General features: G+C 32.4%; 1 protein-coding gene across 3 annotated transcripts; it reads left to right on the top strand.

The window, feature by feature from the left end:
- The first annotated feature begins 5,242 nt into the window (after window positions 1-5,242).
- Window positions 5,243-14,887, top strand: LOC115708742 (protein GIGANTEA). 3 transcript variants are annotated; one of them, XM_030636748.2, is made up of 15 exons: window positions 5,243-5,560; window positions 5,933-6,265; window positions 7,031-7,102; window positions 7,234-7,288; window positions 7,400-7,542; window positions 7,749-8,017; window positions 8,887-8,942; window positions 9,477-9,714; window positions 9,824-9,974; window positions 10,951-11,160; window positions 11,289-12,833; window positions 13,049-13,117; window positions 13,344-13,556; window positions 13,909-14,001; window positions 14,152-14,887. In XM_030636748.2, the coding sequence occupies exons 2-15, from the start codon at window positions 6,173-6,175 to the stop codon at window positions 14,455-14,457; spliced, it is 3,513 nt and encodes a 1,170-aa protein (XP_030492608.2). In that variant the 5' UTR covers window positions 5,243-5,560; window positions 5,933-6,172; the 3' UTR covers window positions 14,458-14,887. The 3 variants fall into 3 exon arrangements, with proteins under 3 accessions (XP_030492608.2, XP_060963304.1, XP_030492617.2); XM_061107321.1 differs by having other exon boundaries at window positions 5,325-5,560; window positions 6,138-6,265; XM_030636757.2 differs by having other exon boundaries at window positions 5,325-5,560; window positions 6,099-6,265.
- Window positions 14,888-16,648: the final 1,761 nt, after the last annotated feature.

The raw sequence follows: 16,648 nt of genomic DNA, 5'->3' as shown, positions 1-16,648 counted from the left end.
AAAAAACTAAAAACTAAAATAAAATTAACATACCATGTCACGTAACATCTATCTAGTATATATATATGCACATATAACTAAATCATATATGCGCAATATATATAATAAATTTAGTATATATGCATTATATTTTTATTAGATTTAATATATAAGTATATTTATAAATTAATAAAATTTAGAAAGTTAATGAATTTTTTAAAACTTTTTTTGGTTATATAAAAAATGCCATTGTATTACCAAAATATTTATACAGCTCAAATTTAAAAAAATACAAAATTAATTTATCATTTGCAGGTCGAGTTGTGTTTATCAATTCAGTGTTGTTATCCATTCATTCTTATTGGAGCCAAATTATGATCTTGTCAAAGAAAGTCCTTAATGAAATCGAAGCTATTTATCGTGCTTATCTTTATAGAAAGGCCAACATATCGGGACCCATTGCTTGGGATAGTGTTTGCGAATCTAAGGCTGATGGAGGAGCTAGTTTTAAGAGGATTGTTGAGTGGAATATTACAGTTCTGTTTAAGTATGTTTGGGCTGTTGCGAATAAGAAAGAAAACTTATGGGTTTGATATGTGTGCATAATGTGTATATCAAAAAAGAAGATTGGTGGACTTATCAATCTCCTACTCATGGAGTGTGCAGAAAGTCATCCAATCTAATTACAACCGACCGACCGATCCAATCTCAACTGATTCAATAGAATCCTATATCCAATCGTAATTGGATTGGATTGGATGTAAATTTTAAAAATTCAATCGGATCGGATCGGTTGTTAGATGGGACATCCGATCCAATGGATAACCGACCAAAATGATCCAATTATCATCTAATGATCATCTAATTATATTTATATATTTTTAAAATACATTTATAATTTTATATATTTAATATATTTTATTTAAAAATATGTATTAATTGATTTTATATACATTTAACACATGAGATTAACGAAAAAAATAGATCTAAAATATTAATTCTCATCTTCATAAACGCTAATCAAATGCATATTGAATAAATTTTATTTTTTAGTGATTTTTTTATATGATCGTGAGAATTAAGTTGGATTAAACTAATATTTATTACATATGTTGGATAATTAAGTTTTAAATTATGTTTTTTTATGTATATTTTTCTTTTGAATGAAATTAACTTAAATGATAGTTAAAATAGATTGGATAGATCCAATCCAATCCAATAAAAAAACCAGTCAATACATCCAATGGTTGCAACCGATCCAATCCAATACATCTATTGGATCGGATCGGATCGGATGACTCAATTCGATTGGATTGGATCAGATCACAAAATTTAATATCCAATAACTAATTGGATCGGATCGGTTGGGTTAGGTCTAAACCCATTAGATGTGATCCAATAAACACCTCTAGTACTCATGGGAGTTGGTAATAGGGAAGGTTGATTACTGTCAAAGACAAACTTAAAAAACTCACTGACACTCAACAGTTTACAAGAGAAATTTACTAGATTTCTCGAGGATATAAAATGTTATGTCTAATTCAAAACAAGGTCTGTTGGAGCCAAAAAGTCTAGGGAAGACTTAATGTGTCTAAGCATAATTTTGCGTTGTGGATTGCCATACAAAATTGTTTGAGAACTAAAGATAAAGATAGGTTGTTGAAGTTTCACATTATTGTTAATGGAAAATATGTTTTCTGCAACTGTCAAAATGAAACTGTAGAACATTTATTCTTTGAATGTTGTTCTTTGTCTCTTAATTATCTTCAGCAAGTGAAGGTTTGGCTTTCTTGGAGGGCTGACTCGAAGTAGCTGCGCAACTTAATTCGGTGGATAGAAAACGCTAAATGTAGCAAATTTCTTAAGCTAGTATTTTCTGCTGCAATGGCAACGCTGGTTTACCAAATTTAGCATGCCAGAAACGAAGCAGTGTAGAATTTGGTATATTGTCAGGGAAAATTAATTGTAAATAAGATTAAAAATGATGTTAAATAATGAATTAGTTGCTTTTGGCCTAAAAAAGTTAGTGCTATACATACAAATTAATTTTCTAATTTGTACAAGGAAAACTGTGTGTAATTTTGAAAGTATACTTGTATAGCGGCTATATTTATAGGTTTTTCGATTGAAGATGCTATTCGTTTGTAAAATTATTGTTGGATTAATGAAATCTTTGTTGATTCATTAAAAAATTAGTTGATGTCCAAATTGACATGTATTAATATTACACGACACAAATATTATATTTTGATACCTACACTAATTAGAAAGATGTAGTTTATTATTGGATAATAGTATTTCAGACCTTTTATTTTGTAAAAATTATGGATGTGATCTTCTATTGTATTAAAATAATAATTTACTCTGTATTTTTCAAGATAGTACAAAATAAAATTTAATAATAACATGACCTGAAAATGTTTTGACCAAACTAGTTACATTTTTTTTCATCCGTTCGTGCTAGAATCTGGCTTCAGATTAATTATATTAATAAAATGATTAAAATTGAGCTCAAGGTAGTACCATTTTAAAAAATACAGGATCCAATTTGTCATTTAATAAAACAAATAATCAAATCTATAATTGTGATAAATACAAGCTCCGAAATAGTATTTATCCTTTATATTGTTTAGTTTTTCTTTTTCGTGAAAGGCAGTTTATTCTTTAGTTTTGAAAATAATTAAGATAATTAGTTTCTCAGCTATTCAATCCCTTAAAATATATTATCAAAACTTTACTTTCTTTATTTTATATCAAACTTTTACATCACACTATATATTAATTTCTTCGAAATACATTCAAAACTATACTTTTTTTAAAAAAAAAAAACAGAAAAGAAGTAACGTAAATCTAAAATCACACTAAGAATTTACAAGGTTTACCTATCCTAAAAACACATTCTAAGTGGCTAATCCTTAAATCCTAAAGAATCAAATAAACTAACTTCACTATCAATCATTGTAATATTACAAATACAAGTTCATAATCAAATCAACATTGCAAATTGATATAAATTAAAATTTACCCAAAATCTTAAATATTCATTCAAGAATCCTTAGTTTCAAATCTCTTGAAACCGTTGAATCAACTAGATATGAGCTTCATCTTCAAAAAAAAAAAAAAAAAACTAGATATGAGCTTCCTTCAGATCAGTTAGGAGCTCTTTTTTCAACAATAGTGAACTTGCAACCAAAAATAATAACTAAGAATAAAGTGATGAAACCACTTGAGGCTAGTTCAAGTGGCCATAGGTGGGTGTGTGTGTTTTGGAGATCCTGGGTTCGAGTCTCAGATAAAAACATGGTTGTAATATATAAACGCTTAAATAAAAAAAAAGAATAAAGTGATGAATGAGAAGATTTTCTCTCACTATCAAAATCAATTAGAAGGGTTAAAATCTAATAATCAAGAAAAATAGTCCTAATAGAAAATAAGATATGATTAATCCTCCCAATTTAATTCTAGATATGGTGACATGTGCAAGACAACATGCAATATTCTCAAAAGTAATACCAACATAGCATTCTCTCAAAAAAAAAAAAAAAAAATACCAACATAGCATAGTTGTAACTAAGAGCAAATATTTACTAAATGTTATAAAGATGAAACAAAAGACACAATAAAGTAATTAAGGATTCACAATTTTTCATACTAAAATAATAATTAGGGATGTTTATCTAATTCAATCGGTAGTATTTTGCTCATAGTGTATTTAATGCGCACTAAGTATAAATTTTATATTTTGGATCCAATCCAATCCACACAAGAGTTCAAATTTAATCTGAAAAAATGTAAATTAGATTAATTATTTTGGATTGGTCATTTTTTAATATTAAATTATTTATTATTTATTAAAAATATTTTTTTTCACATACCTAACAACAAAATAAAATAAATTATTGTGTTTTATGTCTCCAACAGAAAATTAAAATAAATAAAACAAAAAGTAATAAATTTAAAGGAAGAAAAAAAATTGTATGTAGAAAGAAATACTTAATTTTGTTTTAAATTATATAATCTTTATATATAAGAATAGAATATATATTTGATATATAAATTTTGAAATGTATTTGTACGTATTAGATTTTTAAATTATTATCTTTCATATTAAAATATTAATTGTATATAATTTTTTTTAAAACAAATATAAATATGTGTAGATTAGATTATATCGGTTACTTTTACATGTCAATTAAGATTCAATCAGCACAAGTACAAATTTTAAATTTTTCAATGTAATCCCCACAAGTGTGGATTAGATTGGATCGTACGGATTAGATTTTCCAAACTAATTCAATCCACACAAATGCACTTTGTGAATTGAATTAAATTAAATCGTACCAATTAAATTGGATTGAGTCATAGATGTACAGATTAAATTAAATTGTGTATTCTATGAACACCCATAATAACAATTGTTACAGTGTATTATAAAATTACCCAAACTTTTATATAGATAAAGATTCTCATAGGTCTACCTTGTATCAAAATTCCCAAGCATATTTGAAATAAATGAAGTCATTAGGAGAATAAGAGTTTAATTATTTCTCCATGATATTTTTTCTTATATATTGCTTTGTGTTTTGTGTAGGTAAGCTCACAGTTGTACATGCAGAAGCGATAACAGTTATATGGTAGCACTTGATTGGTCTTTGAGTTTGTGTATTCCATGTAGCACTGTAGAATTAGATTGTTTAGCAGTAGTGTCTACTTTTACTAGAAAATCTTCTTTTTGTAATGATTTAGAATTTGTATTGGATGAAATCTATAGTTTCCTATCCAGTTTTCTTGGGACGTTCCTAATTTATGTTCGTCGCTCGGTCAATATAACTATACATGAATTAACTATGCATGCACTCATAATAAATGGATAATTTTCTATTTTATCTATTGAATATACTTAACTCTCTAATTTTTATCAATGAAATGCTAATTATTGAAAGAAAAAAAAAACAAAAGAGAGGTACAAGAGAAGTGCATAGACTTGAGAAGTAGGGCGAAAATTCTCTTTGAGAAAATATCTAGGAAGAGAATGGAACCCACTTTCCAAAACACCAAATATGCCTTTTCCTATTATAGAAATTCCTATAGCTGTCAACTTCAGCAATCAGATTCATAAACACCCATCAGGGGCAAATTCGTAAATTCATCTCACAAATGTCACTTAGTGCCCACTTAACGACCCTGTTTTTTTCTTTGACTATTTTAATAATATAATTATTATTATATGTATGTATGTATGAATGTGTATGATGACCATGAATAATAATATTAATATTAACATGGTGATGATATAGGATGACACCTAAGCCCATGAGGCGAGAGGAAAATATCAATGCCACGTGTGCATCAATCTTAGCAATCGATGATGAACTGAGAAGCCTTCTAAAGATCTCCTCTTTCTCTCTCTATATCTCTCCAAAAACTACTCTCTCTCTCTCTCTTAAAAAAAAAATAAAAATAATTTCTCAGAAGAAGAAAAAAAAAATTGCGGAAAAAAGAAAAATCTGAATTCTCTCTGTCTCGTGTCATTACCTGAAATCATTTAGGAAAATTATTAGGTCACTGGATTAATACTCAGGTGAGTTTTTCTTTTTTCTTTTGGAAAAAAAAAAAGCAATATTTTTTGGGGTTAAATTTGGTTCTGATCAGTTGTTGAAATTTGAGATTTTTTCCTTGATGGGTTTAGCTTCTTCTTGAAATTTACATTTTTTTTCTCTGTGTGTGTATGATTTTAGCTGGTTTTGTTATTTATTTTTTTTATTTATTTGGGCATTTCTGAAAAAGATTTTTTTTTTTTTTTTGAGGTGTTAAGTTGGTAAATTTGAGATTTTTGTTGGATGAGTTGGTTCTGTAGATTGTTGATGGAAATGGGCATATTTTTTATTTTTCTTAATTTTATTTATTTATTTTGATTTAGCATATTGTTAAGATTCTACCATGTTTATCACAGAAAATCCAAGAGCTTAATTTGGAGGTTTTCAGAGGAAGAAAGACTTGAAGTTGAGCTTTTGCGTGTTATATAGTGCAGGATTGTAGAAATATAGTTATATATACATGTTGTATTGATTTGTTTTGATGAAGAGTTTTGGTTCTGATTGGGGATGGTGAACTATCAGATTTGGGTTCTTGATTGGTGGAGCTTGAGGATTTTTCAGGTTGTGTTTGGTTAAAGCTTTTTAATTTTACTCAAATGGCTGCCAGTACTAGTCGTGAGAGATGGATTGATCGGCTTGAGTACTCTTCTTTGTTTTGTCCTCCTTCACAAGATGCCCAACAAAGAAAGGTAAAGACTTTATAACTTTAATCTCATTTCTCTATGTTTATATATATATATATATATATATATATACATAGATTCAGCCTGATGAAACTTGTTCACTTGAATAAATTTTATTTGTTAGGTCTTGAATTGATTCTGCAAATTTTGTTTGTTTGATGAATTAAATGAAAATACATAAATAAACAGTTGCTTGCTGTGGTTGACAAAAGATCAATTAGTAGCTTCTTCCTTTTGAGATTTGTTCTCCTAGTACTCTTTTAGGCTCAATATTTGATTTGAAATTTTTGGGGATGTATTCTTCAGAGCCCATCAAAGATGACTTTTTTCTTTTTTAGTTGGAAATGAGTTGTGATGTGTAATAAGTGATATTAGATTGTGTACAGTTCTATAGTATTCTGTCATGTGTACAGTTCATCTGTAATCTTTTTCCATTACAATTCTTTTCATCATGGTTTAGTTAACATAGCCGTAATGTTTTTTGATTCATCCGTTTTATTGATTACTCATTCTTTTATGTTTTGGAACTTGGATTTTTTATAGGAAAAGGTTTTAGAAAATGAATTGTTTCATATCTTAGGAAGAAAAAAATCGGATGTATCAGATAATTGAAAATTCTTCCTTTTGCTCGAGAATATGTGTATCAACTACCTATTTCTTGTTATTATCTTGTTGGTTGACTTTTCATGTTGGACAAAACAACGCGAAAATGAGTTGAGAAACATGGTCTTCCTCTTCGTTTATTTATTTTCCTTATCTTTGCATGTATAGGCTCAAGTTATTGCCTATGTGGATTATTTTGGTCAGTTCACATCAGATCAGTTTCCTGACGACATTGCAGAGGTATGTTTTTTTATGAAGTAATGGTCTTATCTATGCTCAAGGGCTTGAAAGATAATTGTTAATTCTTTTCGGATAGGAGATTTTAGGTGTTTTTGTCAATTGCTGTACTAAAAATACATTTTTGTTGGCAGCTTGTTCGTAACCGTTATCCTTCAAAGGAACAACGCCTATTTGATGATGTCTTAGGTACTACTTCTGTACTTTTGAATGTTTTCCTAATAGATATGTAAACTCTTCTCAGAAAAGGTTTTCCAATAATTTTGTAATGACTTATTGATGTAATAAATTTTTGTGCAGCAACATTTGTCCTTCATCATCCGGAGCATGGGCATGCTGTTGTTCTTCCAATTATTTCGTGTATTATTGATGGCACACTGGTGTATGACAGGGCCAGTCCACCGTTCGCTTCTTTCATATCTTTAGTCTGCCCAAGCAGTGAGGTATGGGAAGATTAATTATTGGCTACATCCTAATGATTTAATTCTTCTCATTTTGGTAAACTTTATATTTTAGTTCATAATGGTTTTCAATGTTTCCCCAAGTTTTGTTGTATCTTCACATGTTTTTGTTTTTTTAATTAAAAAATGTAAAAGAAAAAGAACTTCTTCATCGACTTAATTGGTTTTTTTTCTTGAACTCTCCTCAGAAGGAATATTCCGAGCAATGGGCTCTGGCGTGTGGGGAGATTTTACGAATTTTAACTCATTATAATCGCCCAATATACAAAGTGGAACAACAAAACAATGAAACTGAAAGAAGTCGTAGTGGCAGCCAGGTCACTACTAGCAACAATGGGGGTTCCTCCTCTCCACCTGGTTCGCAGCAAGAGAGAAAACCTATTAGGCCTTTGTCTCCCTGGATTACTGATATATTGCTCACTGCACCTCTTGGCATCCGAAGCGACTACTTCCGTTGGTGAGTATATATTTGATTGGTTCAGACTCACTGTTACTGTATGTATACATAATATTATCCCGAGATTATCAACATTTTTGTGTCAATTCTAAACCAACCACACTATACCAACTTAAGACAAAAGGTAAACAAAGCCGACTTGCTGAGACATTTCTGTATGGTCTGATCATAAGCTAAAGCAACAACTCTTGGTCTTAAAAACGTAGTTTTTTTTTCTCTTTCTTTTAATCATTACCTCAAAGACAAAAATGAATATGTTAGCTTGTGTGAGGGTGTAGACAATTCCCTTTTAAAGCTTTGCGAAGTTGTGTTATTAAGATGCTTAACGAGTTAGGTCTATAGTCAACAACTTCAAAGAGTTTTCAGGATGTGTTTTGATATAATAATATTTTTGGGCTGGGGTTGAGGGTGTTGGCTCTTAAAATTGCTCAAAATAGTTCAAATTTTTACTGCAGAGAAGGTTTTGGTTGGTGAATTCTTCAAGAAATCTTCACGCAATTATTGGTTGATGCATAGAGTTGGTTCTTGATTATAAATCATTCACAATAAGAAATCTTCATGCAATTATTGCACTCCTCTCACTACTTGACATGTAAAATCTTTCGAAAATATTTTGACGAATTGACATACTTTCCACTTCCAACAAGGGGAAACAGAATCTAGACATTGGAGTAGGCTTTCCATTTTTGTTTTTTCTCCCTTGCAGATCCATTGACCAGGCTTTCATTTTCATTTTATACGCTTAATCATCATTAATTCACTATGTTAGTTTAGAATCATCTTCATTAAGTCTAAAAGTCAAAAAAAAATTCTGTACTTGGGTTTATTTTCCCCTAGTAATGCTTACATTTCTTTGATGTAACTAACAGGTGCAGTGGTGTTATGGGTAAATATGCTGCTGGAGAGCTTAAGCCACCTACAACAGGTCAGTTAGGTCTTCTCAAGTATGAGCGAACCATAGTGTGGGCGTTTAGTATTTTTACAATGGTTTTGCTTGAGGTCACATATCAGATGATGTTTCATTTGAAAACTTGTTGATTCATATTTTATATAATCTCACTGAAATTTATCCCCTGAAATACATATGAAACAACCCGATTTAGTAGTCATATTTTTAGTGTAAAAGTCAGTTGATGAAATTTTGGTGTTATCGTTGCTTGTTAGATGGAGGACCAACTTGCATGCATAGAAAGAAACTATGAAAGTAATTACTTTATGGTTTTACTATCTTTGTTCAATGCAATTAAAACGATTCTATAGTGAATGACCAGTCTTATCCCCCTAGAAAAAAATTACTAGTGGAATGAAATAGATTCCGTATCCAATTTGTTTGAATGAAATTTAGATGCCTATACGTTTGTTGAAGTAAAACATCTCTATTTTCTTAACACGAACATTAGAATAAATTTTCCCTTTTAAGGTAATGACCAATATTGATTCAAGTTCTTTGTTACTTTAGCTTCTCGTGGATCTGGAAAGCATCCTCAGCTGATGCCATCAACTCCAAGGTGGGCAGTAGCCAATGGTGCTGGTGTTATATTAAGTGTTTGTGACGAGGAAGTTGCTCGATATGAAACTGCTACTTTAACAGCAGTGGCTGTCCCTGCACTTTTACTTCCTCCACCTACAACAGCTTTGGATGAACATCTAGTTGCTGGGCTTCCAGCTCTTGAGCCATATGCGCGTTTATTTCATAGGTATAAGATGGCTCTTTGCTTTATTAATTAACATTGTCAAAGATCATTTCTAAATGTCCAACTTGGCTTTGCTGAATACAATTATTAAATTTTGCTGTTCATGTATTAGGTATTATGCCATTGCTACTCCAAGTGCCACCCAAAGACTTCTTCTTGGACTTCTAGAAGCACCACCGTCATGGGCTCCAGATGCACTTGATGCTGCTGTACAGCTCGTGGAACTCCTCCGGGCTGCTGAAGATTATGCTTCTGGAATAAGGGTGAGCTGGATACTGCACATTGCTGGTGTTTACCTATGTTTTTATGATATGTAATGATTCAAAATATTCTCATTTTTTTATTATGAGAGCCTACATGCATTCAACCCTTCGGGTAGCTAAGTAATGTCTATTGTAGGCCCAAAATCATTTATGGAATTTTAGTTTTGGGCCTCCATTTCTTCATAGGACTGAGTACACAGGGGAATATTAGGAGGGAGAGAAGATATTCAATAGAGGAGAAATCATGGTCTTCAGAAACTATATAGCTTTCCAAGAGGCCCTCGGAATTATATTTTCCAAATTCTCTCTTTTGACTATTTTGAAGATCATTGCTTTACCTCGAGTTGATATTTTCTGTTGTTACACAAAGATTACTCTAAAACCAACCTTGTTGCCAATAGAAATGCTTCTAGCTTTTGCTGCTGGTGGTAAGAGGAGCAAAGGTGTTCTGTGTTTGCTGTTATTGAAGACAAGATTGAAATTAGTTGTTTCTCATATATAACAAGATAGACTCTTAGGTGGCGTTTGGTTGGGAGGAATGAAAACATAAGAATAGGAATAGGAATGGGAATAGGAATAGGAATGGAATGAAATAAAATTTAAAATGCATATAAAAATCTGATAAAAAAATTATTAAATTTTTTCTCATCATGCATTGGAATTGTCTTTCCTTCCCTTTCAAAATAGGATAATCATTCTACCAAAATGGTGGAAAGGGCATTCCATTGGAATGACATTCCAATATTTTACTATGCAACCAAATAAAGGAATGGATTCCATTTCATTACCTCCAACCAAACGCCGCCTCATATTTGGCAACAGGATGAAGATAAACGTTTCTTATTCTTTATGGTTTTCTATGTGGACAAGGGACTTAATTTCTTGCACCTTTGGATCTTTCCAAATAGTTGACATAGCACTTTGACTTCTTTTCTTAAATTAAAATGCATTTCTTTTTTCTTTTTGTTGTATGTAGCTTCCTAGAAACTGGTTGCATTTGCATTTCTTGCGTGCAATCGGGACAGCAATGTCCATGAGAGCAGGCATAGCAGCTGATGCAGCAGCAGCTCTACTTTTCCGCATCCTCTCACAGCCTGCACTGCTTTTCCCTCCTATAAGGCAAGTTGAGGGAGTTGAAGTTCAACACGATCCAATGGGTGGTTATATTTCGTCTTACAGAAAGCAGGTAGCTGTGATGATTCATCAGTTCTTCATCTTTTTTGTCGTTGTGCGTGTATTAACTTATTTTGTCCAGAACGAAATTAATACATATCTGTCTCGATCCTGAAAATTTCTCAATGCTGCATTAACCAGATAGAGGTGCCGGCTGCTGTTGCAACAATAGAAGCTACTGCTCAAGGTATTGCATCGATGCTTTGTGCTCATGGCCCCGATGTTGAATGGAGAATTTGTACGATATGGGAAGCTGCTTACGGCTTGATTCCTTTGAGTTCCTCTGCGGTTGATCTTCCCGAAATCATTGTTGCCACTCCATTGCAACCTCCTGTTTTGTCGTGGAATCTATACATACCTCTCCTTAAAGTACTAGAATATCTTCCTCGTGGAAGTCCATCTGAAGCATGTCTTATGAAAATTTTTGTTGCCACCGTGGAAGCGATTCTTCAGAGAACCTTTCCATCTGAATCTTCATCAGAACAAAACAGAAAAACCAGATACTTTTCCAGCTTAGGATCTGCCTCGAAAAATCTTGCTGTTGCTGAGCTACGCACAATGGTTCATTCACTATTCTTAGAATCGTGTGCCTCAGTAGAGCTTGCCTCTCGCCTTTTATTTGTTGTGTTAACCGTGTGTGTCAGTCATGAAGTTCAGTTCATTGGGAACAAGAAACCCAGGCGAGAGGAGAATTACCAATATGATGAAATTACCGAGGAATCACAAGATGCATCTGATAAGCTGAGAGACAATCGCTCTAAAAGGACAAACAAACAAGGACCTGTTGCGGCATTTGATTCGTATGTTCTTGCTGCTGTTTGTGCTCTTTCATGTGAGTTGCAATTATTCCCTTTTGTTTTGAAGGGAATTAATCATTCACATTCTAAGGATGGGAAGAATGATGCCAAGCCTATCAAAATAAATGGAACTAGTAATGAATTTCGTAAAAGTATTGACTCAGCCATTGGACACACACGTAGAATCTTAGTAATTCTGGAGGCACTATTTTCACTAGAACCGTCTTCACTTGGAACATCATGGAGTTACAGCTCAAATGAGATAGTGGCTGCAGCTATGGTTGCGGCACATGTTTCTGAATTGTTTAGGCGGTCGAAGGCTTGTATGCATGCTCTATCAGTCCTGATGCGGTGCAAGTTGGACAATGAAATATACAACAGAGCATCGTCATTGTATAACCTCATTGATATTCACAGCAAAGCTGTTGCATCCATTGTTAACAAGGCTGAGCCTTTAGAAGCACATCTAATACATGTACCAGTTCGGAAGGAATCCCGTACATATTTGAATGGGAAAAAGCAAACCCAACATGAAAATGGTAGGTGCTCAGTTTCAGGGAAGCTTACTTTCTCGCAAAGCAAGACTTCAACAAATGCAGATTCTAAACTTAAATCTGAGGGAGTATCACATTCAAATGAAATATCGGGAAGTGCTTCGGGGAAAGGTATTGCAAGCTTTTCTCTAGATGCTTCGGATTTAGCCAACTTCCTCACCAAGGACAGGCACCTAGGATTCAATTGCAGTGCACAAGTGTTTCTGGGATCAGTTCTAGCAGAGAAGCAAGAGTTATGTTTCTCAGTTGTTTCACTGTTATGGCACAAGTTGATTGCAGCTCCAGAAACTAAGCCTACTGCCGAAAGCACTTCTGCCCAACAAGGGTGGAGACAGGTAACATATTTATCTCGTTTCCTTGTGTATTAGCCGTTTTCATGCCTCACTTGTAATGAATGAAATAATTTTGTATTCATTTCTGGAGTGGATAGAAATAATTTTTTGACATCTGTTCATTAGATCAATAAATTTCTTCTTTCTTTCATCATTTGGATTATTGTTATATCATAAAATTGCTATATTTGACCATCCTTTATCCTGGATGTTTATAGGTAGTCGATGCATTATGCAATGTTGTAATCGCTTCACCAACAAAGGCCTCGACTGCAGTTGTTCTTCAGGTCCAATTTCTGTTCACCTTGTAATTATCAATTGAAATTGTAATTATAGTATAATTCCTGGTAAACTGACTTCAACACTGTCTGTTCTTTGCTAAAAAAAGGCTTTTGAGGAAGTGTTGGCAGTCAGTTGCCTGATAGTTAGTAGCTTAGCTTAATTTCTGGTTTTATTGGTGTTTCAATGACTTCAATTGTTTAGTCACTTTCATGGCCTGTATGTGCTTGTTAGGCTGAAAGAGAATTACAGCCGTGGATTGCGAAAGATGATGGCCAGAAGATATGGAGAATCAACCAACGGATTGTAAAGCTGATCGTTGAGCTGATGAGAAACCATGACAGCTTAGAATCGTTGGTAATTTTGGCAAGTTCATCCGATCTACTTCTTCGTGCCACAGACGGGATGCTTGTTGATGGAGAAGCTTGCACTTTACCTCAGTTGGAGGTAACAAATTATGATTACTTTTTATTTGCAATGACTTAACAAAGGCAATAGTACTATATGGCAATCAACTACCTGGACTAAGCAACATGAATTTGCTTTTCAATCTTTTTCCTTTTTTGGCTTGTTCTTCCCACTAAAAATACAAACTTGTACCTACCCACTTGAGGTTTCAATTGATTGGACATATCCAATTATCATTTTTAATTCATCCATGTCTATCTTTTATGTAAACTATCATTCTTGACATCCTTAGTTAGCACTCAATTGCCTACATAGCCTAAATTGCCTACTAAGTGCTTTTCCTTTTTCACTCTAAATGTTTGGCTGGTTATTAATCTATTTAATATGACAGCTATTGGAGGCAACTGCTAGAGCTGTTCATCCTGTTCTGGAGCTGGGAGAATCTGGGTTGGCAGTTGCCGATGGCCTCTCAAACTTGTTGAAGGTAAAATAAAATAATCTCTCCAATGTGTTTGATAAGCGTTAAATTCAATAATTACGAAAGGCAAAGATGAACCTAAAAGAAAGCAAGTTGTGTTTTTTCGTGCAAATGTTAAACTTTTGTTTTGCGATTTGTGTGGTTTGGTGCATGCAGTGTCGTCTTTCAGCCACCATTCGGTGCCTTTCTCATCCAAGTGCACATGTCCGTGCATTGAGCACATCAGTTCTTCGTGATATTATGCAAACTGGTTCAATCAAAACTAATTCTAAACCAGTAGAAGTAAACGGTTCTTCTCGAGACCCCTCTTATAACAAGTATTTTAATCCAGATGACATTAACTGGCTAGCTGATATTGAAAAATGCTTAAGATGGGAAGCTCATAGCCGACTCGCAACCGGTAGGTCTACACAGTTTCTTGATGTCGCGGCCAAGGAATTGGGTTGTACCATCTCTATATGACATCAAGTAGGCTTCTGTTCTCACAATTACTTTAGGTGTATGATTTTCTACAAGTGAAAACTTACAACATAGACAAAAAAAATAGAACAATTTAAATGTTCTTGAAGAATAGTGGTTTGCAGGAAAGTAAATATTGATTCTGTCTTCCGAATAGAACGCCTCGAAAAGTCATCGATTTTTCTCTCTTTCACTTTTCATGTAAGACTGCAGGCAGGCATGGCCTTTTGAGGCTTCATTTTATGCTGTGACATATGATTGTACTATTTCCTCTCAAGTTGGTTTTTGTATTTTTATAGGCTCAAATCAAATCTGATCTTGGCAGTAGATTATTACATGTAATTTTTCAATTTTGTTTTTCCACTTGTTCCTTTCTCTCCCTAAGATATTGGAATAGCAAAGCATATATTATCAAGTTTCATCTTCTTTCTAATGTATTTCCTTTCCTTTTTAGCAAATAACTCACAATGTTGTTGCCATAAAATAGGTCTTGTACTCACTCACAATGTAGCAACACGATTTGACATGATAGTTTTTGCAATAAGTTATTATGTCAGAAGTCAGATTGATTGACCCATTCTACCATTTTAGCCAATCAAAATTTTAAAAAAATATACATATAACTTGTCATTGTGATAATGGGTATATTACTTAATAAGAAATCTCCTCTTCATCATTCCACTTAGTCCCACCACCTCAGCCTCGGCCTGAAATTTTGTGTGCCTTAGGACAAAAAAATATTATTGGCCCCCATGAAAAGAAATATGTGAATACTTTAAAAATTATTTATATTTTTCAAAGAAAAAAAATACTTTTAGGATTATATTTATCTTTTTAATTGATACCTTTTATTTTTACTCTTCCTTTAAAATCTATTATATTTATCTCTATTTCAATCATTCTACTAATTTTATCCTTATCACTTCACGATAGTTTCTATTCTTCTTTAATTAAAATTTCGCCACACAAACTTACACATCTATCTCCAAAGAACACAAATCTATTATGTTTGAAATTATGTTTTAATTATGTGACGGTGTAAGGATAATTTGGGTATAATACTTATAAAAAAAAATGTATACTTAAATTAAATATTATTTAAAAGTAAATTTAGTTATTGTATATATAAAAAAAAAAAAGAATATTCTTCAAATTCTCCTTTTAAGATTCTTGGGGCTAGGTAAGCTCTAGGAGCAAGCCTAACTCATTTTAGGCCAGCCCGATCCTACACCACCTAAGCAACTCTTTAGACAATTCTATTTTTTTATTGTTGAAGGTGTGTTTAGATTTTTTTTTTTTTTTTTATCAACATAATTATTTATACATAATTAGGGAGTTGCTATCTTGTGAGATCATGAGAATTCAATTTGCTTTTTAATACTAATTTTTTCTCTTTTCAAAATTCAATTTCCATTTGATAAAAGACAATCCACTTGCACATGTATTGTTATGTGTGGATGGTTATATTTATGGAAGCTTTGTTATCCCTACCAATTTTTTCAAAATAAATGAATAATTTTTAATATTTACAGAGATTTGATATTAGTTTTGGTTAATTTAGGAGATTTAGAGATGGGTAATTTTTAGTTATATACATAATTACCAAAAACATCTTACATATAGCGATAAAAAAAATAAAACATTCTATATATGTATATGCTTACCGAAAATTTGAAAAAAACTCATAACCAACCGAAAAAAATGGCAACCCAAAATTTTCAGGCAACCATCGTTTGCCCAAAACGGTGCGCATCACACTCTTACCGAGCAATATATATTCATCCCAGAACAAAAATAAAAGAAAAGCTTCAATCAACCAAATCCAAACTCTATCGTCGAAGCTTTGAAATCATAACTCGATCGATCGTCAAAGCTCTCCAATCATGTCTGTGGAATCTGGCAACTAAATCCACCATTAAAGCTACTCAAAAGCTTCAATTCTCTGAAATCAAACAAATTTAAACAATCTCAAACTAGAATTTTGCACTGTTTGAATCTCCACCATTGAAGCTCTTCGAACAATTCAATCGAAGCTACTGGACCGCCATTAAAATTCGTCGAAGCTCTCCACCATTAAAGCTACACAAAAACTTCAATTCTTTGAAATTAAACAAACATAAAATATTTAAAAAGAAACTAACAAGTAAACTGTATTCTGAAATAATGAACTTAAAAATAAAAAGTAATACATCGG

This window comes from Cannabis sativa, chromosome X (assembly GCF_029168945.1).
Source record: "Cannabis sativa cultivar Pink pepper isolate KNU-18-1 chromosome X, ASM2916894v1, whole genome shotgun sequence".
In the NCBI taxonomy this organism is placed as follows: Eukaryota; Viridiplantae; Streptophyta; class Magnoliopsida; order Rosales; family Cannabaceae; genus Cannabis; species Cannabis sativa.
The sequence above is the reverse complement of the archived record's forward strand: the minus strand, read 5'-3'. Positions and strand labels throughout refer to the sequence as shown.

Excerpts from the sequence above, each read along its gene's own strand:
- LOC115708742 (XM_030636748.2), top strand. The coding sequence starts at position 6,173 with ATGGCTGCCAGTACTAGTCGTGAGAGATGGATTGATCGGCTTGAGTAC. Across the intron at positions 7,543-7,748 it reads TAGTCTGCCCAAGCAGTGAG|AAGGAATATTCCGAGCAATG; the intron begins GTATGGGAAGAT and ends AACTCTCCTCAG. Across the intron at positions 14,002-14,151 it reads GCCTCTCAAACTTGTTGAAG|TGTCGTCTTTCAGCCACCAT; the intron begins GTAAAATAAAAT and ends TGGTGCATGCAG.